This window comes from Chaetodon trifascialis, chromosome 6 (assembly GCF_039877785.1).
Source record: "Chaetodon trifascialis isolate fChaTrf1 chromosome 6, fChaTrf1.hap1, whole genome shotgun sequence".
NCBI lineage: Eukaryota > Metazoa > Chordata > Actinopteri > Chaetodontiformes > Chaetodontidae > Chaetodon > Chaetodon trifascialis.
The window spans coordinates 7,052,844-7,076,150 of record NC_092061.1 but is presented as its reverse complement, the minus strand read 5'-3'; the positions used below and the strand labels follow the sequence as shown (position 1 = coordinate 7,076,150).

The window sequence follows — 23,307 nt, the reverse complement described above, 5'->3', positions numbered from 1 at the left end:
CATAGCCCCGAGGGTTGAAGATTGCACACGACACATGCAAGGAGACAAAAGCCATCTCTGGAATGCTGCTCGAGACCTTGCCACTTCAATTCACTGAAACAATTCGGTGACTAAGTGACTTATGACACGCTGGACCGGATCCACTCTAGACGCTAATGCAATATTGACACAAAGAGGGTGCTTCTTGTGTCCCCGTCGAGTGAAGATCAGCCCATATTTGAGCACCGAGCACGCCGTGATCTGATAACTAACTGACGGACATGCACTCCGGTCAGTTCTACCTCATTTGAGAGTCACAGCTGCTTCTAATCGTGAATAACAGTGCTAGTCAGTGTAGTCAGTAATGCCATGGAGAATAGGCCTTATGGACAAATTACTGCAAATGACTGAATGACCTCAGAGGGAGAAGTGCGCAGTCTTGACATCATTATCAGCACAGTGTTAATGACTGTGAATCGGTACGTTGTGCAAGACGAGTGCGAGACACACACGAGTCAGACAGCGGTGCCACCTCGACTTCCTTTCCCTTTCCCTTTCCCTTTCCCTTTCCCTTTCCCTTTCCCTTTCCTTTTCCTCTCCTCTCCTCCCTGGTCCAGCTCGGCCACTACTGATGGGCTGACAAGTTCCCCGCATCACCTGGCCCTGCAGCGCCTTTGATGTATTATTCATGACGAGACAGCCCTCTGAACACAGGAGCTTATATGGGGGTTTGGGGGTGCTGCATGTATGTGTGTGGGTGTGTGGGGTGCGGTATGTTCACAGGAAAGCTAGTTCCCTTCTTCCCTGTCCTCCTCCACCCCCCCACCACCACCATCACCACCACCATTACTACCAAAAGCAATACCAACTGAATGCTAAACAAACCTGTCTGTTGAATAATTGAGGATCTCAGGCCAGAGCAGGCTCCCATTTGCATACAGGCCTTATGGACCCAATCTGCAGTGACAGGATGGTCTTTCCCTGGACTTTCGCATCCGCTGAATTCTCTAATTTCTATTTTACATCCTCTTATCTTGTTCCACATCACCAGAATTAGCGGAAAAGCAATTTCAGTTCGAGCAACAATTATTGCATTGATCTCCGCAGGCGTACATGGGAATGTGAGATGGTATCATCCACAAAAGACTCTAAATATCAACATTGTCTTCGTGCAGTGGCTCAGCAGTGGATGATTTATTCATCTGCAAGAGGCAGACTGAGCAGGCCTCTCAACTAATAGACTGTAAAATCCTTATCAGTAAGCTCACATTATGCATAGTTGACATGCACAGAAAACATAAGATATACATGTACCTACGGGCAGATCCTCACAAATATTCCAGTCCATGCAAGTCCATCATCAAAACAAGACAACAGTGTCAGATTGAACACATGCTTGCAGAATGACTGCAGAGGTACAGGTCTGCTGCAGGAGTCCCTGCTGGTGTCTCCTCGCCTCCTCTCCTTGGGTCTCTTTCTCTGGCTCCTCTTGGCCCTGGGCAGTAATCCCTGGCCCCCCATGTGTGCCCATCCGCTCCCCCTGCTCTCATTAGTGCAGTGTTGGGGCCTGGGGAGCCTGCAGGCCTGGGGAGCCAGCCTGCTGCTCCCCTCCCACTCTCCCTCTCTCTCCTCGGCTGGAGTAATGAGCACATAATCAGCCTGGCTCCCTGTCAGCAGCAGCACACCAGAGGGGCATGTGGGCTCCTGGCCCAGAGTGGGGGGTAAGGCCACAGCGGGGTGTTTCGCTTTCTATGCTCCGTGCCCAGGGTACACCGTACCCAGTGTCAGAGCTTCCCACTGCACATCAAATGACCCTCTGGCTGCAGGTCACCAGATCAAGCATGGCGACTTCCTCTTTTACTTCACAAACTGAAAGCTGTTACACTTGCAGTGAACTTCCCCACCTTTTATACTACTCCAAAATGAAAGTGTGAAATGAAGTCTAAGACAATAATCTTATCTCATATTCTTAACTGACCATCTAAGTGTTTCACTTGAGGTGTTTGGCCTTGGACGGCCCATTCACTGGAGCTGTGCCATTCAATAGCAATGCACACGGGAGAATGATCACAATAAACAACACGTCTTGTCTCCCTTAAAAAGTTTTGCCATTAAAAAACTCAAGATACAAACAATCTAAGAATCTGTGCGAACAACAATGTAGAACCTATATACTGCATTTGCAAGCTGCTTTCCACAGATTTAGAGGCATCTAAATAATCTCTCAATGCACCTGGCGAACAGCAAACTTTGCAAACTTAAGAAAGGAACATATTTCAGCACACAAAAGTGAAGGCTGTGTATTACTCGAACAATGCGCGCAACATTTCAGACAGAAAACCGTCTGATCCCCCACATTCTCCGTCTTCTACAATGTCTCTTCTGCATTGACTTTGCTGGATTGCTGAAATTCAAAGAGATGAAGGACAAACAAATGCAGAGCAACACAGCAGACACAGAGCCACATGAAAAGTCGCAGCACTGAAGGACAGAAGAGGAACTCAACCTCAGTCAGCGTGCTTTCATTTCCTTTCAATTGTTATTACTCACTGTTTGTGACCTGTTGTCTTCATTCTCTCTGCCTACCACACGGATTCATTCATTTCATAGTGTTGCATATTAGCAGCTGAGTTGCTCTAAAACTGTTTTCTGCAACAAAACGTCACACAGAGGCTGCTGTGTTCCATTTCCAGAGAAATCAACAGGGTCAATGAAGGGTCAGCATTTATTCTAATAAAATATCTTAATTGGTTTCCATTGAGATTTAAGTCAGTCCTGGATTCCCATGAGCAAACTCAGCCCCTTCACAACAATTTGCCATTGACTGCGCTCAATGAGGACTTTGTCATGTGCATCACGACGATTATGGGATGCAGCAAATCAACCACGAACTCAGTGAGCACGTCTGGCCAGGATATGTAAGGTCAAGGGGCTGAGTCACAACGCCTCTTTTTACTTTAAGTGTTGTGACAGTAGTTTTCTGCTGCACGCATGGCTTAGCTTGACTTCCTGAACCAGAAAACGGCCAGATACAATCAAACAGGTGAGATGTGAGATAGATGCTGTTGGCTTCGTGTTATCTGATGTTTTCGATCCCAAACACACGTCCCTCAGCGAAGCCACAAAGCAAACAGGTCTGCTGAGGGCCCGCATTGTCAAACCAGAGTGAGACACCGTGATGACTAGTTCACACCTGCGTGGGAAAGATCAGGAATGGCAAGGAGGCTCAGAGTTGAGAGATTTATGATGGAGGCTGAGTTACTGCGGTAAAGACAGACTGCTCAGCCTGCGGGTGGATGGATGGGAACCAGCACATTTACATGCACATAATAACTCCATTATTGTGAATAACCACATTATGGTGATAGTTTGGTTAATTATTTATATGATTTGAGATAAACGGATTCACCCAATAAGTTTACTTGATTTGTCTGATAATTAGGTTTATGTCCGGTAGGATGTAGCCTGGAGGAAACATCTTATTAGCACCACAAAGTCATGAATTCAATGAGAAAGAGTCATTTGAAATTTTGCTGTGGAAATTGTGATTTACTTTGCCTCCTCCAACCAACCAAGTCATCTGAAAGATTGATGAACAAAAAGATAATATGTTGATGAATCCCGGCTTCAAATGTGCTCCTATACAAAATCCTGCTTCAGGTGTTTACACCACAGCTGAGCTTTTGGCTTGATCTTGTTAAAAAAAAAACAAGTTTTATTTTGAGTGTCTACTTACTAAATGCCCCGGTGTTGGAGAACGGGAGTCTTTTAGTCCTGCAGATCCAGGGACATCCAACAGAGGCCATTTCATCTGCAGGTACTGTGGGTGAGAGAAAATGAAGAGAATTACAGAACAGAACCAGACTCGCTGCAGGGAAAAACATACACAGTCATAAAAACATACAAGATTTAACAAAATGCAGACCAACTGGAATGAACAGTGTCAAGCCCGCAGAGATCTCCAGCAGACACCTGTACGGGACCCATATTGCTGCTGGAGTCGGACAGCGAGTTCTGGCACGGGGGAGAGCGGGGAGAGTGATGTGAACACAACGGACTAGTGGAGGACTGTGAAATTGCCGTTTGTCAAGGAAAAACAAGAGGCCAGCTGTGGGCGCCCATCGGCGAGCGGGTGGGAAGAGACAGCTGGAAGGAAGCCCCGTTTACGGAGCAGCGAAAGGCTGTGCTGCGCCCTCGGAGCTAAGTCCTGCCTTTCCGTCTCAATTAGTTTGGCCTTTTGACCCAAACGCAGCCCCTCCTCCTTTCACTATCACTATTTTTCACCCATGCATCAAACTTATCATAAAGTCTTGTGCAAGTGTTTGCTCTCCCTCTTTTTTCCCCTCACATGTCACAAAGATTTCCACCACCCGATTACTGCTGCCCAGTGCCATGGAGAAAGAGCTGTGCACTCCAAGAGAGGTTTTTGTGATTTACTGCTTGATACAACAAGCTGAACTTTTTTTTTTTTTTGTTCCTCCAGCAATGGAGATAGCATGAAGCCAGAGCTCCAAAAGCACGGCTCAACCATCTGGTTTATGAATCAGTTTAAATACCGGACACAGCAGCTTGTCATGCATGTGGATTTTCTCCCTGGTGCAATTTCAAATTAATTAAAAAGGTTTTATATCATAAGTTGTGTTTGGCTCATCCAGTCTCATGTAGTGCAGAGACATAAAAGCATCCTAGTTCATTATTTAAGTTGGCATTTGGGCATGAAAGTGTATTATGGGTGATTAATTCTGTCCGTAACAGGCGATTGTGCAATCTCACCATGCATCTTCTGTTATCATTCTACAATGTATACTGTCGTTTCTATTTATATAGCACGAATTCCAACGCACAAACAACATCCACCCACAGCAAACATCTGATGAATGGTGAAGACAAGAAAAAGTATCTGCCACTTAAAAAAAAGGACTGACAAAACCAGTTAAAGAATATGTGCACCGCTTTGTCTGCGTTTCAAAAGTTGGTGCAGGATAAATGATGACAAACAAGCAAACTGGAGGAGTCATGCATTCAGGTTTTGATTTTTAAATCTTCATTCATCACTCAGGGTTTGTAAGGAGGAAGGAAGCTTGGATGGCTGTGGGTTAAAAATGGAAAAGACATTATAGCAGGAGGGGGAAAAGGGAGAGGAGGGAAAAAAAACATTTTCAGGAATGAGTTTGTCGGAGCAGGCAGAGGGTATTGTTTCCTGACAGCTGGGGTCCAACAGAGCACCGAGGCAGGGGGAAGGGGACCCTTTTTCCCTTCGAAAAGGGGGGAAATTCTTGGAGTTGACATCAGCCCTCTTCATTTTCACTATACTGCTCAAGGCTGAATCGTAGCTTCCAACTAATGGGCCCAAGTCCATACAACTGTCAGGAGGCAGTTGCTTTTAGAGGCTGCTAGCTCCCTATTGAAACTTTACTCTGCTGTGTGCATGGCGCCTAATGAATGCTACTCTCTGGAGAGAAAATCCAAAACAATGCAGTTTTCTCTGTCTAATCTATGTCAATCATGAGTCCTTCCACAAATGAAACAAGCGCTATTGTGAGCGTTTGGTCTTGCCCAGCCGTGCCCACCCCGGCTCTCCCACCCAATCCATCCCTTATTTGACAGTTTCTGCCAGGACCGAGGAACATGCCCCCGGGCGCTTTTTTCCGAGCGCCTACTTTTCTTTTAATTGCCAGCGTGGCCTATGGGGCAACTGTTCACACACTGCCTGAAACATCCAGCCAGGTGATGCCAGCCGCACGCTGTCACATTAGCTGCAGTCCGGACTGCGGCAGCACACCACTCACTAACACATGAGAGGCGGAGAGAGAGGGAGGGCTGTGAGTTGTTTCAGGAAACAAAAGGCGAGGAATTGTGGGCCGCGCTGCTCAGCAAAAACTTTCTCGGTGTTACGGTGAAAAAAGGAAAAAAAAAAAACGAACACAAGGGAAGTGTAAGAGAAAAGTTAGGAGAGCCAGCACTTAAAATGGATGATTCAAATAGGCGTGACATGGTTTATGTGATATTAAATGTCAGTACGAGACTGAAACAGGAAGTAGAGTAACATCAATGCAACTGACATTTAGTAATGCTTTACACATGCCCTTATTTTACTGGAAACACATACAGACATATGGTCAGGGCCCATAGCAATGTCTGTGTCAGCATGGGAGCTGGAAGCTCTGGTAAATAGACTCGGACAGAGTACTGAAAGAAATGTGTAACTAAAGTGAAGTTTAGCTGGTCCATTTTCATAGCTCTCTAATTGTCTTCCAGCCTTCCCTGCTGCCTCCAACACTCAGAATAGACATCAGTAGAATGTGCTACTTTTACAGGACCCAGATGCGACAAAGGTGGCAGTGATGCCACTGAAATTTTCCAAAAAGCTACACTGGAGCCCTTTGGTTTTTTGAACAGAGAGAATGCAACATATGCTCTGGGGCATGTGGCCTGCCAGAGCTGGGTTTTAATTGTTACATTGCTCTCACAGAGCGGCGGAAAACACAGCCAAGAGTCTTTGTCATCTCTGAAGTGTGTGGTGCCATACTGCAGGCCAACATCAGAGCACGGAGAAGAGACAGATGTCTGGACATTTGCTGTCAAACTAAGTCAGACTCTCTGCCAACGGGACAGAAAAAAATCCCAAACTTTGCTCGCAACTATCTGCCTGCTTCAGGGCTGTGGTGAGAAGTCATAATGGCTGTCAGTCAGGCAAGAAGTAAAGTCAAACATAATACTAATATAGACTCATATTTATGTCCTCATGAAATATGAAAAACTACAATAATTATGCACAAAACATATGTTGACTCTGGGAAACAGCAGATGCGCCTAATAACTTGCCATCTAAATCAAGCTATGTTGCACATATATTTATTGCATTTTATGCTGAATTTCTTCGACTCGATCAGTCAAAAGCAAACAGTCGTTCAAAGTCAAAGTGAATTAAAGACGCAGCTCAGACGAGGCCTGGCGCTGCTGCTTCGCCCAACTTGTGGCAGAGCAGCAGGAATGCCTCCTCAGATCGCTCCAGCAGATAATGTCAATCACCTACTGTGTGGAGGACCCCTCCCCATTGTTTTCTTTTACCCCCCAACAGAAAACAAATGGGCCGCACAGCTTGCTGTTTGGCTGAGGTGTTAATTACCGTCCCCTGCCCATATGAACAGCGGCTTCAGACAATGGCCCCGTCAGGCCCCCTGCACGACCGGCCCTCCCTGGTTTGCTCTGCTGATATCACCTGCTCATGCCGGGCCATTGACACCTCAACCTGATCTATGCATGAAACACAATTAAAGCTTTTAGGACAAAGACAAAGTGATAAGAAGCCCCCGCCTTGTCTCAGAGTTTGCATTAAGGCTCATTGTTTGCCAACATTACAGGCAATTACACTGACAATTCTTAAGCAAACCTCGGCAGTCATTGTGCTAATTAGTGTGTAATTGATGGGGAAACGACAAGCAGCTCAGCTGGTCAGACCCACAATGCACTACTGGGCCACTGCAAATTTTTCTGAATGGGGACCATGTCCTATTATCCGGTCCACTATGAAGTAAGTAGATTAGTCAGGGAGGAAGTTATTAATTAAAGCTATCTTACAGGAGGGGGCAAAGAGAGAGAGACAAACATATTTTGGTGAGAGTTTAACTGCAGAGAAATTAATCTTTTTCATCCAAACTCAGCCTGGATTTCTCACCCTGCTGTGCACCAATCAGTCGCACCAGGCACCCGTAAAAAAAACTGTAAGAACTACCACTGCCCTTTTTTCAGCTCGGATCTCTGAGGTTACATGAAATTAAGCACGAAGAAGCAGCCTGTGCTGGAGATAGCATCCTGCTAATGGCTACCATATTTGAAGTGTCCATTAGCCCACAGAGGAATGAAGTTAAGTGAGTATGACAGGGGCACTCCCTCAGTTCGCCGGGCCTCTATTGTGACCTGGTTGGTCGTCCCGCACTCTTATTCACAGCCGGTAAAAAAAACTGGGTCAAAGGTCAGACATCCAGAGTGCTGTGGTTTCTATGGCAACGTGGCCTATTAAGGCCAGGCTCATTGGCCTCTTAACATGCTCTTGTACACAAAAGAACTATTAGTGCAAAGAGGGAGAGAGGAGAGTGAAGAGGGGAGGCAGCGTGAGGGAGGTCCTAACAATAGTGCGGCAAGGTTTTTCCAAGATTTCCAAGATGGTTACGCACTCCGGGCCGCAGCTCCATCCACGTCTGTGTGCATGAATTTCAGCGACACACACACAGCCTGCTTTGCCCTCTAACAGTACGTGCTGCCAGTAAAGTGTAAAAGTCCACATTTTGTGCAGAAAATTTCCACAATTCAACTTGAAAAAAATCAGTGAGCACTGGTGTCACGTGACAGCCTCATGCATAATCTGTACAAGGCCAAACCGGCCAGCTAACTGGGTTTATTTGAAAAGTCCTGGGAGTGAATTTAGTGCTGTTTCAGTAATAAAACAGCATTAACAGAACACAAGGCCAAAATAAAGCTTTAACATTCTGTCCCAGTGAGTGAAGCTGCGACTTCAGCAGGAGTTTGCATTTTTGCAACTCAAGCAATTATTTGTATCGGGGGTTTATTTTTTTCTTCCTTTTGCATGACACGGTCCTGAGTTACTGCTTCCTGTATCCACAGCTTTAACCACGGAGCCCTTAAATGAAGCCGCCATTGTTCTTATTCTGACTCACTGACTTTCAGGTACTTTTAATCAGGTGCAGTTAAAGGAAAATTTCTTCACTCGCGCTGAGGTTTAAGTTGGGAATAAGTGAGTAATTCTGCTACAGAGCACAACAGCAGGCCATATAAAACTCACTGTGTAATTAGACACACAAGAAAATAATTATGCATCTGGTAAGAGCAAGGCCATCTCATAAAGACAGAAGAGGGTGCGAAGCTATTCAAGTCAATTATGTGCAGTCAGTTATGTGGTTTCCCGTACCTGGGAGAGCTGCTTTCAGTTGTGACAGGCCGCTCCACTTAATGTCAGTGTGATCTGATGTCAGGCTACACCTCAAATGTCAAAGACGTCGTCCTTTTCCATGTCCTGTGGCATTGTTTGTCCAGTCGCACTGGAACACAGCTTTTTATTGTTTGGGGAGTAGCCTCGTTTCATTGAAATTCAGAGCCGTAAACGTCTGTATAATTAACTCCAGAACACGGGGTGGTTACCAGCGGTTGGCTGGATGTTTACAGTAAAGCTCGACTTAGAAATCAAATGTGTGTGCGTCCGAGCGTAGGTGTGCGCGCGCGTCCCAGTCACAATGACACACAAGTGAGACCTGAATTTTTCATTTATGACCGAACACAAATTGACTGGAGACAGCATGGGTTACCAATATAATACAGCTCTTCCTGCCAAGGCATTTAGGAGGCAATAATAAGTCCAGCATGCACCCCTCACACTGAACAGGGCGAATACCACAGCACGGTAATCACTCCAAACTCTCAGTGAGGACATAAAAATAATCCCTTTCTCTTCTTTTTCCAGATAAATATTTACCCCCACCCTCTAAGAGTAAATTTGAGTACGTCTGCTAAAAGTGTGCCTTTTTTTCTGGCGGGGTACAGTGGGTGATTGTTTCTTCCTTTTTTTTTTTAAAGCTTTTCTTGGCTCTTTTTTTTTTAACTTCCTAAAAGCAGCTGACAGTGGCAGGAGAGGCATCTTGAAGGGAAAGCGTCAGTTTTGAAAAACTGAGGTGGGCATAAGAGGGTGTAGTGGAGAAGGCAAGAGCGAGAGAAAAAAAAGGGCCTAAATTAAACACATTTGTTTCTGCTCTCACATACCACAAGTCTTATGAAAACAGAGGGCTGATTGTGTTCACTCTGCAAGTCCACCCCCCCTCCTCTCTCTCTTCACCACCACCCAACACCACCACCCAGCTCCACACCCCCACCCCCCTTGTCCTAAGCAGCAGCAGCAGCCCCTCCCCCCGTCACACACACAGCTGCCTGCAGATGCCTCCTGTGTTTGCTCTCCGAGTGCAGGCGCAAATCTCCAGACCCCGCAGACTTCTGGGCCCTGCCTCATCTCAGATTTTACTACCTGACATCCCTATCACCCCACCGCTAAGCCCACTCACTCCACTCTGCGTCTCCTCTCCGCCCGCCCGCCCGCCCGCTCCTCCAGCTCCGCTCAAACACACAGTCACATTCACACGCCACAGGTATGCCTCCACACTCCCGTCGCAGCGAGACACAGAGGCCCAGTGTTAGAAATGAAACCCGGATCATTTATGAGCACTTTAAATAAGACATGAGCAAAAAAGTGTCATCTGCATATCAGGAAAAATGCTCCAATTCATCAAAAAGGCTGGAAGCAAACAATGTAAATGACAAAACACAACAATTTTAGGAACAGAAAATCTAGTTTGGCTTATAATTTTCAGTGTGTTGCGCAGGATCTAATTGAAAAAGGAAATATTCTCAGAAGTAGTTTCAAGCTCCCACAGTGTGCGACACAGTGCACAACTTACTACCATGACATTCCCCAGGATTAGTTATGCGTATTGTCAGCAGACTGCAGGGAGGTCTGGAACGTCGCCAGGGCATTTTTATACCTGAAACATTTGTAAAAGTCATTCCGCTGCAATCTACAGGCTTCATTTTCATCACGCTGTGCATAGTGATATTGAGCACTAAATCATGACCTAGTGAAAGGTTTGGCTATAAATTCAATTCACTTTCGCATCCGGGGATCCTCTTACATGTCTGAAACTTTGTAAAGAATAAATTTTCCAGTACGAACGTATAGGTTTTCGGGGTTGCAGAAACAGCCTTTAGAGGAGTCACAAGGCGGGATGAGGTGGGGTCATGAGGTCCCCTACCTCTTCAAGGTTCATCAGGTCTCTTGAAAGCAAAGCAATGGAGTAGAAAAACAAGCAAGGGGCTGCCCATCTCCTGACAATGTCATCTTTTTTTGTTCTGTCAATATTAAATGAATGACTTTTTGCACAATTTGAGAAGAGAGGTGCTAACACTGATTTATATAAGGTGTTGCAGTTTGCTGAAAAATGTCTTCACAACGCTAAGCAGGCCACGGAGAACTCAAGGCTGGACATGCTATTTAAAACAACATACAGCTGTTGCTCTCTTTCAGTTTCAATACAATCTAACGAGAACGGCAAGGTGATTACGATCAGGGGCTGCTGTAAATATCAAATTCCCAGGGACAGAGTTTAGGAGAGGCCCCGTACAATTACACAGTATTCAGGAATGCAGAGCATGAACCACAGTAACATGGAGCCGAAGACGAAACACTCACATCCCATTTTGGACGTTCAGCTCACGCCATGTGACAGAAAAGGTTTACGAACGGCATTAAAAAAGTAGGAAAGTTTATCTTTCATGAAGAGCTGTTTTCTGCGAGCCCCAAATCTGCACCACAATGCAACAAACTTCAGCTCAATCCAAACTGCACACTTCTGCAAACAATTAGTGTTAACCCCAGAACTGTAAGCTGCTCAGAGAGAGAGACTGAGAGAAAGAGAGAAGGAGAGAGAGAACGAAGGGGGAGTGACTGGAGAAAGAGAGGGGTGCTTGTGCACAATTACAGCAGGGATTTATGGCCTGAGAAACAATTTATAAATCACAGCGCCTGAGCTAATGTGCTCCAGATTGTTCTCCATGCAGCTGCAATTTTGGTCTGCGTGAAACGGCATAATAAACCTGGCTGGAGGACATGTTTGGGTGGTGGTGGTGGTGGGGCAGGGAGAGAAGTTGAGGTTGTGGGTGGTGGCTGATGTGGGTGAGGTTGTGGGCTTGCAAACTTTCTGAGGTGTTTCGAACAAAGAAACTGCAAACTTTTTTTTTCTTGCCAACCGGCTGATGTGAGATTTCGCTGAGGTGCAATTCTCCATTGTTAACGAACGATAAAGAGAGAATAAGAAGGTCTCTGCCGAAATCTGAGGAATATAAACTCTCAAGTCATGCAAATAACACAGATTAAAGGATGTTTCCTACAACAACAGTGGGCTTCCACACAGTAGCTGGACAGCAAATGCAGAAACAAAGAGCAAAACTGTAACTGAATAATTACACAAGTTTCCACTGAGAAACTATTAAAGCTTCGCCCCGTAAACCTAAGCCCGTTTTACAGCCTCATTGTGAGACTGTGAACTATCCCCTTACAATTCTTGACACAAGCGAAAATTAATTTTAGGTTATAATAAGAAAGGACAAATGTTGCAAACTGATCTGTTCATTGTGGCTGCAGGCTGGTGTGGAAGAAGGGATCGGATGTGCTGAGGGGAAGCCTGGGCTTTTGTGGCCACTCAGCCAACTGGCCCTGAACCTTGACCTCTAACCCTTCACCCTGGGGGGCAAACAAAGCTCTGAGTGACATCTGAAACTAGACACTCTGTGGGGAGAGAGTGTCTGGACAGGACTCAAATAACCCCATTAACTCCACAGAAAAGATTTATGGCTTTTTATTCTGCCCCTGCAAATCTCCGAGACGAAGAGTCGCACTGATCTGTCAAAAATAATCAAGCAATTAGAGGTGTGCACCAAGTTTCGTCTTGTTTACTTGCCAACATCTCCATCTTGCATGAAGATCAGCAAAAATGCTCCATAATTAACGGCTCCGAGTAGAGTTGTGATTAGCAGCCATACACACATATGCCAGCAGTTAGTCTGTATCCAAATAAATTCTGCTTAATATGAACAACATGAAGCTAATCTTCAGGCGGTTTTAAGAGAGTCACTGATGCATATTCACCAGCACCTCTGATGGATTCTATGCAATGGATTACGTAAAGAGCTCTGGCATTAGTCTACTGTAAACAAAAACAGAGAGAAAAGTTGATGGTAAATGTGCTGCGGTGAATGCAAGCCTCCCTCCGCCGCCAGAATGCTGAAAGCCACTGTAGTATTTAAATCAGGCAAGGAGGGAGGAAGACTCGGCCAAGCATTCTGTAGCTCAGCTGTGAGGCTCTAAGCCGTTGCCCTAGGGTCTTTGTCCTGCCTTTCAGGGCAAGTCTGAGGTAGTCAAAGACCCTATTCATGACCGGCGCTCCCCCTGCCAACACACCCATACAGCCCCAGTCAAGTCAGCCGAGAGCTATAGAGCCTTCCCATTTCACACGAGAATCAGACCTGCCCCTAAAGCCTGCTTCAGGGATTTCCAATAGCCAGCCCCTCCAACCCATGTACAAATCAAACAAAAGGACTCCTTGGCCTACTCCATGTCATATAGGGCTGATTAGATCTTTTTTTCGAACGTAGCTACTCTAAATTTGCAGCAAATAAGTCAGTCACATTTGGAGGGATTTGGTATGGAGCCATGTAAACGGATGAAGGATTATGTCAGCGGAGGTGTGGAGCCGTCGTCCAGCTCGCCTACGCCCGTCGTTGTCGTCCGACGCAGGATTCACCGCATGCTAACGTGCATTTTATAGACCGAGCGCAGCCAAAAGACAAACCTGAGCATATCAAATGATGAAATCTCCTGACAACGAAACCCAATGATGCTGATCATCTGAGGCGGGCGAGGGGAATCCCCGCCATCACTAAAGAGGGCCTCATGTCTGAGGAGCACAAGGCCCTCATCGGCAGCCATAGCTCATAACTAATCGAGAGCATTAGTCTTAATTTTCAATTTTGCACACAAGGTCAGGAAAGAGTGAGAATCTGTGGCCGAGGTCAACATTAAAATATCTGCCCATCGGACGTTTCTGCTGTTTATTCTAACAGGATCCACAAGTCTGCTTCAGATAAGGAGGCCACACATTTTAGATGACTTGTGCCTTTGCTCGGCTTTAATCGAATTTGTTGCTCTGCAGAACATTGTGACTTTTTAACAAGTACAATTGGTTTATGAGGGTAACTGAGGGAAGCGAGGGGCACCCAGAGGTTAGGTTATTATCAATATTAGGACAATATTAGGGCATTAGGCAGCCTGATCTCATGGGAACATTGAGAGTGGGAACAAAATGAAAAAAAAAAAAACTATCACCAACTTTAATCCAATTAAAGCAATTCCATAATTATTTGACGAATATGCAAATTGAAAGTAATGTTACTAAAAATAAGGCTGTTTTGTTGAATATAAAATGAAGTATGTACTTTTTGTTTGATATCATGCAAACCGCTATGGGAATACATCAACACTGACACTGAGAGCTAAAAATAATGGAGTTTAAAATAATGTTGTTACTGATTTTACTTACAATAAATATTTGTAAGATAAAGCAGTTATATGCTGTAACATAACATACAAATTCTATTTCAACCCCCTTCTCTTAAAGCTTGTCTTATCTCCTCGCATTTAAGACAAGCTCAGTAAAAGTAAGCATATAGTAACACGTGTCCTGCTCATATAAATGTATTAAACATGGAAAATTCCCTGTGGCTCCCGTCAAGATTTATGTGGTCAAACATACGATCCGTTACATACACACTGGTGTTTTTAGAGCCAGAGCTAAATTCAGGTTACAGATGGCGCGTCAGTCTTATCAGTTACCTCATCAGTTACAGTTCTGAGTTTAAAGTTTTTATCTGCGTCTTTTAAGTACAACAAATCCACATAAATAATGGAATAATGGACTTTAATCAGCGCAGTAATAACACGTAAGCTAATCCAATCAAGCACGCACAGGTTAATGTCTGTGTGCAGCAGGTCGCAGGTCGTGTATGCAGGTGCAGTGTGTTGACGTGACGTGCGTCCGTCAGGGGACACGAGCTGCACCAGCAGCTCCACCATTACAGGACAAACTCGGTGGGAAGCAGCCAAACTGATTTATAACTTCTACAAGAAGAACAGCTGCTCCGCTCGCTGTCGACTAACCTCATCCTGGACGGATATCCATCCACTTCTTAATTTAGTATGACCACTACAACCTCACTACACACATACTTGTATGACATGGCCTCTCACAGACCGGCAGCAGGGAGAACGCATTTCCACAGCCTGCATGTGAACCGAAGCGAAGCCCGAGACAAATCTCGGTAGTACTGATGCAACTTGTGCACGACCTGATAGCCTCCCGCTGTGTGCTGATTGGGCTGTGACTGCGAGGGAATGGCAAAGCATTGTGGTCGTCGTCGGAGAAAACGGCGCTCTGTGGGAGACAGAATCCCTCAGATAAGTGAGTGCCTCAAGGTCTGGAAGCCGGCCCACCTCGGGATAACAGGCGAAGGAATAGCAGGACCCGTATCTGCCCCAGTTTAAGCTCCCACCACCACATCTCATCAACAATCTCTCCTCTTCCTCCTCTCTCTCTCTCCCTCTCTCTCTCTCCTCTGCTGCCTGCAGTGCTTAAACTGAAAACAGCTGCTTGGAATACCAGACTGATGAAATCCTGTTTAGAGCTTTTGCTTTTTCTTCCTGCTGTACAATCACGTTTTATTAGCATGGAGTGAAGCGTTTAAGGTACAATTATGGAGGGAAAACATTTCTTTATGTGAGCTAAACAGTAGTGGTTATGACTATGAGAGGGCCACATACACTTATATGGGACAGTCCAATTTAGTGTTTACTGTCAACCTGCCCCCACCCCCTCCTCACTTGGCTGCAAGTAAAGACTAGTATCATTATCAGCTAATCTGACGGCTTCGTTGAAATGATAAGTTGATCAACAGAAAATTAATCAGCTGCTATTCTGATTTGAGCAGATATTCTCCAAGACTCACTGCTCCCAGATGGTTTTTCTTTGCCAAATTTGACACTAAACTGAATATCTTCAGGTTTTTCACTCTTATTCGCGATGTGAGAACATCACTTTGGGCTCTGGGAAAATATAATGTACAATGAAGTAATCATGTCACGAAAATGCTGATTGGTTGCGGCTGTAATGTCTTCAAGTCATTCATTAAGTGGGACTGTGACATGTTGACATGACACAGAAAAGAGAAAAGAAGCGGCTCACGTTTGGATTTAAAGGATTTTAACAGGATAAACCAGTTTGACGATTAAGCCGCAATCAGAAACTGTTCCGGGACAAACAGTTTCAGGACTGTGGTCACCTGGAAAGTCTGACTACCCTGCTGATAAATCCAGGAGGTGGGCCCACCCCCCCCCCCCCCCTCCCCCTCCCCCTCCTGCACCAGGACTCCAGGTTAATACCAAAGAACAGACATGACTAAGCTGGTATTCACATGACACATGAGACGTGTCTCCACCTCCCACGTCTCCATCTCCAGAAACTTTACTTTTTTGAGAAGGAGCAGCTGTGGAGGATAGCAGGCTTTGGATGTCCACTGCTTCAATGTCAACCGCTGTCTCATTACAGCTCAGTCCTACAGTGACCGTCCACTGCACCACGACTGCAAATGTTTGATGGTAGAGGCGAACATGTGTAGACATGACCAGAAGTTTCCTCTATACATAGTTGCTGTTTTTTTGTTTGTTGAAATGCTTTAATATTGAACTCTACTGCAGGATTTTTTTCGTTGTTCAGGATGCTCAACAACTCAAACCGCTTCAAAGCTACAGAGATAAACAGCGACGTCGGGGTGAACTCAGGTGTGAGAGGTTTCCACCTTCGACTGAACGTCTCTCAACTCAAACACGAGTTCACCCAAATTTTCTCAGGGAAAAGCAGCGTACCAAACTGTGCAGCAGCTCTGGCCAAACATAGCAAATGAGAAAAACACATTAATTGATAAAAACACATTTGCACACATATTCAGCTTGGCACATCAAAGGGATTCATTGATGTCACTGAACATGGGGAGTCTGCGGCTGGAGAGGGGAGATGTTGGTTATCCTTTCCTCAAAGGGTGCTGAGATGCTCCTGATGGGCCCCGCGCTCGAGAAGCCAGAGAGCGCTATAAACAGAATTTCTAATGTCAGGCGGGCGAGTGGGTGGGTTAGGTAGTGAACTAGCAGGCTATGGGGTAGCGGGAGGAATTGACGCCAACTCGCGCTTTCCACAGAGACCAAAGAGGGAAGGATACAGACCAGGACTGACACCATTTCACACAGTTCTATACGAGTGATGTTAGGAAGTGAGCATCCACGGTCTGGAAATGCAAACTGCACCATCCTGCAAACCTCCACCGCTACGGTGTATGTGAGGCTTCTAAAGTTACAGAAAGCGAAAAGCGACGTTTACTGATTTAGACGAGTGATTTATGCATGTCAAGGCATGTAAAGTGGAACATTTGCAACACGTTACGGCAATATAATCACGACAATAAACTGCTTTGGTTTGTGTTGCACTAATTAGACCTGACTTGATTACCCGTACGTCATAAAAAAGTAATTGCTGAGACTTACTGCTGTTGAAATGTGTAACAAATTTATACTTAAATCAATTAAAATACTTCTGTTTTAAAGCGTTAGAGTGCAAACATCAGCCCGAATATCTCCCCCTCATTCTCAAACAAAATCATGATTCATTTCATATTTCAAAACCATATATATTTTTTGCCAATTTTAATTGAATTTCGAGGCCCAGCAATGAGTTCATTATCAAAATTAATCACTCCAGGCAAAGAGCCCTGAGCCAGCGATGGCATTTCTGCGGCTGCTGGCGATCTGTTTTTAATTGAACAGAGCCACTAAATTGATGTAGATGTGTTTGCCTTTGAAGAAAAAATCTTTTAAAAACCATCAACCTAGTCAAAAATGTTAGCTGTGTTGACACAGTGCTTGGCTGAAAAAATATTTGTGTGCTAACATTCAGGAATACAACACTGAGGGCTGTCAGAATGCAAGCTCTGTACACTGTTCCCTCTGTTGCAAAACATCCACGCAGCCTCACCTGAACAGCCCCTCCTCCCACCCCCCCGACGCTCGCAGACTTCACACACACCAACCTGCAGCACGCACCGGCGCGCGTGCGCACAGTCACGCGCGCACGTACGCGGCAAGGTGAGCGAAATGCCAAGCGAGCCACCTGATGAAAAGACACCTCCACGCAAACAGTGCTTGCTTATGCAGGGAGAGGCCCTTTTATTCAGCGGGACAATGTCTGTGTTGACTTTTCTTTGTCTGCACATTTTTAAGCACCAAAAGCAACAGAAAGAACGAAAAAAAAAAAAAAAAGAAGTCAGACAGGCATGCAATCACAGCCACTGACATGTTCAGGCTTATACAAGCTCTCCGCTCGTATCTCAATCTCAAACAATCTTCTATTCAACAATCATGCTCTGGAGCTCGAGTGACCCGCTGCCTATTTGATGAAGATATATCCGAGTGGCCAACCTCGCTCTCGCTCACTCGCCACCTCTCACAGACAAGAGGCATTTCGCACTTTCATGACGATGATGATGCACCAGCAGAGTTATCTGAAAGTGCTGATGAAGCTGACAAGTGGTGGCGTCAAGCAGAGTGTGTGCTCACCAATTAAATCTGGCATTAGTCCGTCACTACAGGAACAATACGGCGATAATCACATCAATGAATCGACAAACAATAAGCGGGATTTGTCAGGATGACTTCGTGAGCGGGGGAAAAGGCATCTCTGGCCCTGCACCCCACCGCGGGCTGGTGGAACATCTCTGCAAACATAAAACCTCCTCCTCAGCTCTCAGTGGATTACAGCAGAATGTCAGCTCTGAGCAGGCTTTAAATCAGTTATGCTTGGCCCTCGGGGGAACTCTGTGCTGATCCCATGTCGGCCTGTCTCTCATTGCTCATGATAGGGTTGCCACATCCAAATTTAAAAGTGCGAGACTCAAATCCTTCACCGTGTCGCGCATTGCAGAGTGAAGTCAGTGCATGATAACTCGAGCAACATCTCGTATCTATTACTGAAATGCAGGGAATATTTAGCATTTCGCTGCTTCATTGTAACACAGACATACTGAGATGTCACGCGGGGAAGGAGAGTTGTAAACAGAAACATGCAGGAAATGTAGAAACGCTTAAAACACGTGCACATGCTGTCCCATCTGTAATCACGAAAACATTTACATTGTGCTCAAAGCCATGAAACTGCAGCTCTACATGTGGATTATGTTGCCTGGTATTAATCACGTGATCTGTTTAAGAGACGTAACTTTAACGTGCCTCATGCAGCACAGGCACAACCACATACCACACCACGCTTATAAAACAAATCTGTCAGTCGCAGCAGGGCCGTCCAACACACTCTATAACAAACTGCCTGCAGGAGCAGAGGACTGCTTGTATCCCAACACCAGAGAGGTGATAACACAGCGTGAGCAAACTTTCTCTCATGAGCCAATCACTGTATTCCACCAATGATTATGCATGCTAACTATCCATGGAGCTCTTTAGTGAAACGAACTTGTTGGCCAGATGCAGGCCACTTGTAAATACCATCCAGCAGATCTGACTGTAGTCTTCCACAGGTGTAAACAAGACAAATCCTCAGAATGCGAGTCTAAAAAAGGCACTAAGCCCAACCTCTCGTCAATCAAACCCACCGCATTCACACTGAGCCGAGCGCAATATGGAGACCTCAAGACGTCTGCTAAGTATGCCAGCTATTGTCTGGCTCCATGTTTTCTGCCACGCTGATGATTGACAGTGTCAGCTCGCTCTGTCCCATTGACCTCATTCTTCTTTTTTTCTCCTCTAATGTGGAGGATTATACCTCTGAATTTTAAATCCTCTCCAATTATTTGCTACTTTGCCCCAAGCAACAGGAACAGCCGTTTTAATTTTCAACTTTGTTTCGCCGGACAAAAACACCAGGAAGTGAGAGGATTTCACACCAGAGACACAAAACAAGGCAGGTGACAGACAAAAGCTAAAAGCTGTTACTTTAGACGATTGTGTTTGCTCACTGTAACACACCAAAACATCTATTTAAGTTTCCTGCAAAAAAAAAAACTTCAGAGGAAGCACTGAATATCACAATGCATTCATATTCAGCGTTTTTAACTCTGGTGGCCAAAAGCAACCAGATAGACGATGCACACGGTGGTGTGTATCACCTAATGTGAGCAGAGTAGCCATTTAGTTAATGAGCCCCAATGGAGACCTCCAATGAAGCCATCAAGACTGCTCAGAATAACAATGGTCAACTAACGCCTTTCTAATTGAATGGAAGGTAGAGGGAGGCGAGGGGAGTGGGCCTGGAACAGTGAAAAGGAGACAGAAGGGGGGTGGGGGGGGTCTTTTCAGTCAGATGCCTGCCAGGCCTTAACGAAAGTACTTGTTTTTTGGGGGGGATGTGACATGGATTGGGGGATGGACAAGCTCAGAAGAACAGAGCTCTCCAGCAGGGATTATTTCAAGGAAGTTTGCATAGTCCATTCAAACTGTATTTAATATTCTAAATAGTGTTGGGTACATTTCTTAAAATCCTGTTGTTTGGAATCAGTATTCAGTGTCACAGTGTCTGACATGTTATTTGATCTTAGTGTGGAAATTTTTCGATTTACTTTCTCTCCAGTCTTGTTTGCATCATTGCTAACTGGTGTGAAATCACCAAAAGGCGACGATGCTTAATTCTCCTGTTGTACATGTGATATTTACGGCTCATATCGGAAAGAACAAGAACACAATAACAGCCAACGAACCAATGCAACAGTTTCTAACAATGATAGCAGTACTGGTTAGAAGCAGCTCTGCAGCTTCATTGACAACCGATGCGGTGCAACAAGTAAACGAATCACTGCAAACTCTGCATCAACGACACTTACTTAAGACTGTCGAGCTTATCTAGACTTTAAAAGTCTCTGGACAGCAGCTGTCATGGACACTGTGGCGAAATGCCTCCCATGTGCGTCAAAGCGAGGTATTACATTGTTGTTACTCTCGGATGTGACTTCAGGAACAACTCTTTTTTTTGCAGAGAATGTGAGCCAAAATCCTGCAGAGGCCAAAACACACTGAGCTGATGGCTACTAGCCTGCACGCGTAAGAAATATGTCCATGAAAACAGCAAAGTGCACAAAGGAAGAGTCTGGTGGGGATGAGTCACGTTAAAATATTTACATTATGGAAGAATACAGTATAGAAAAACCAGAATGTACATTGCATAATAATGAAGAGTAATAGTCCAAATGGGAAAATAATAATGAAAGCACACAAACAGCTTTAACAAGGTCACTCCAAAGTATATAATCAGGACTCAGAGTGAGTGCACTCAAAATAAGAAAGAATGACTAATGTGTCTGAACTTTGAGCCGAACGAGAAGTTGTCAAACGCGAGCCCTGTCGAGGGTGGGTGGCAGGGAGAAATGTATATCCCCCCAAAAAAGAACAAAGAAGCAGTTAGTACTCCTTGAGAGGCCACTCGGAGGGAATATGGCGGTCTGGCAGCGCACAAGGAACTTTTACGCACGGCCAAAGTTTTTTTTTTCCTTTTTTTTCTGCAGAGTGCGATAAAATGAAGACAGGAATAAAGAGTGAGACACCCGCGGGGACACTCACCGTCCTTGCGCTCGGAGACAGAGAGCCGTTGGATAGGTACGGGTTGGTGAGGTCTGGGATCATGAGAAACGGGTAGCCAGGATAGTGAGGACTCTTAAAAAAGCCACCATCTTGCTGCCTTCTCAGTGCTGCAGGGATAGAGAAAAGTCAGGGTTAATAAACGCGACATGATTACCAGCCGTAGCACACAAAGTACTGAGGGGGGGTTCTGTCTTTTTTTACCTTCACTGAAGTAGTCTCTTGCTTTCTCATAACTTTCTGAGTCGGGTCTGGTTTGGGGGCGCCTCTCTGCTTGCTGACAGGGGGAGAACACACACACACACACACACACACACACGGAGGGGAAGAAACTATTGAAACTTTCAACACCATTAAATGTGATTTCTCTGCATGCTGAGCCGTGTCTCGGGGGTGGGATGTTGATACGTGGGCTGCGTCCTTACCTCTGAATCTGATGAGCTCTCCGACTCGTTCACCAAGGAGGATTTCACATCATCCAGATCCCTTTCCGCCGATACGTTCTCGGATATCTTTTCCTCCTGCTCCCCTTCGTCTTTAAAAGATATCATTTCATCATTGGCCCCCAAATCATCCCCACCACCTCCGTTCAGCTGTGGCATTTTTGCAGGACAGTGTGTGTTTAGTATCGAGGGCAGGAAAAACAAACGCAGGAACAATTGACTTTTTTATATATATCAGATCAGTGTTGTCCAAACGTGTCGCTGGAGTAGTAAACTAACTACAGGAAAGTGTTCATGTTTCAAAACTCCTTTCTCATCCTCTGAACGGGATCCTGTGGTCCATGACGGGCATTGCGGTTATAATCCAGTTTAAAGTCGGTGCAAAACAGCGATCAACGTTTGGCGACAGCGGCCGGATGCGCAGCAACTTGGCAAAGTTTCGCCTCCTTCGCAGCCTGTGGACAACTTGTGGCCCCTGTGTGCCTCTCCTTGTTGTGCTGCTGAGGAATGGGACTCTCTCTCCTCCTCCTACAGAGCCCGGGGACCACATAAACTAGCAGTCCGAGCGTCCGAGAGCTTACTCAACGACGAGAAACACGTCCGATTTCATCTCCTCGTATCCATGCGTAAGAAAACAATGGCTCAAGAAAAAAGAAGAAAAAAAAACAGAAAACGAGACGGTGTGGCTGCAGTTTTCTTCACTTCTAACTCGCTTTCCTCCTTCGTAGTCGACGAGCCGCAGTGTTGCCGAAACAAACGCAAAGTTTAGAAACTCTAAAAGAGAAATTAAAAAAAAAACGCGACGCAAAAAGTAGAAAGATTTCAGCTGGACGTGGTCGCCCTTTCCCTCCACATTGCTGCCGGGGAATGCGCCCTGAAAACTACTTGGTTGTTGAAGTGGAAGAAAAGCGCAGCCCGTCCGTAGGGGAGGAGTTTGCGCTGAAAACCGACACTTCATTCAGCACCATGTAGATGAGCCATTCTTCACCCTGAAGCCACCGACGCACAGCCACCGAGGGCATTTCAGCACAAGCACACGGGAAACACAGCAAGCAAATCCACTCAGTGCATATTATTATTATTATTATTATTATTATTATTGTTGTTGTTATTATTATTGTTATTATTATTATTATTATTATTATTATTATTATTATAAGAAGAAGAAGTAGTAGTAGTAAAAACAGGAGTAAATCCTCCCTGCTGTTAATGAGAATAAGTAAAATTGAGGTCTTTCCCTCATTAAGCTCCATCAGAGCTGAAGTAAACCAGAGTAGCAGCCTATCATGTGGTGTGACCAGCTGATATCTCCAGCACTGTCAGAGACCACACTGCCTCCATGTGTGTGAAAATGACAGGCCAGGCTTGAGCGAGAAAGTCATAATTACACACTGCCATGTAAATTGCATGTCTGCGTGCCCTGAAACAATAGGGAGAGACAATAACACCTGGGATAAGCATGGCCCATTATGGCACAACTGTAGGCATGACGGGAGTGAGGCAACAAGCCTCTGAACCTCCAGGCCTCCTACGACAGGACGAGCCTGGCTCACTTCTCTCTGTGTCTCTCTAGACTGAAAGACATGC

At 45.4% G+C, this 23,307-nt stretch overlaps 1 protein-coding gene across 3 annotated transcripts in view; it reads right to left on the bottom strand.

Annotated features, from left to right (window-relative positions):
• Window positions 1-22,630, bottom strand: part of tcf7l1b (transcription factor 7 like 1b) — a 31,334-nt gene extending 8,704 nt beyond the window's left edge. For all 3 annotated transcript variants that reach the window (XM_070965003.1, XM_070965004.1, XM_070965005.1), the window contains exons 1-4: window positions 21,703-22,630; window positions 21,482-21,554; window positions 21,260-21,387; window positions 3,716-3,799 (exon numbers count right to left, since the gene is read on the bottom strand). In XM_070965003.1, the coding sequence (XP_070821104.1) occupies window positions 3,716-3,799; window positions 21,260-21,387; window positions 21,482-21,554; window positions 21,703-21,879 (462 nt within the window). In that variant the 5' untranslated portion in view covers window positions 21,880-22,630. The remainder of the gene's footprint in view (window positions 1-3,715; window positions 3,800-21,259; window positions 21,388-21,481; window positions 21,555-21,702) is intronic.
• Window positions 22,631-23,307: the final 677 nt, after the last annotated feature.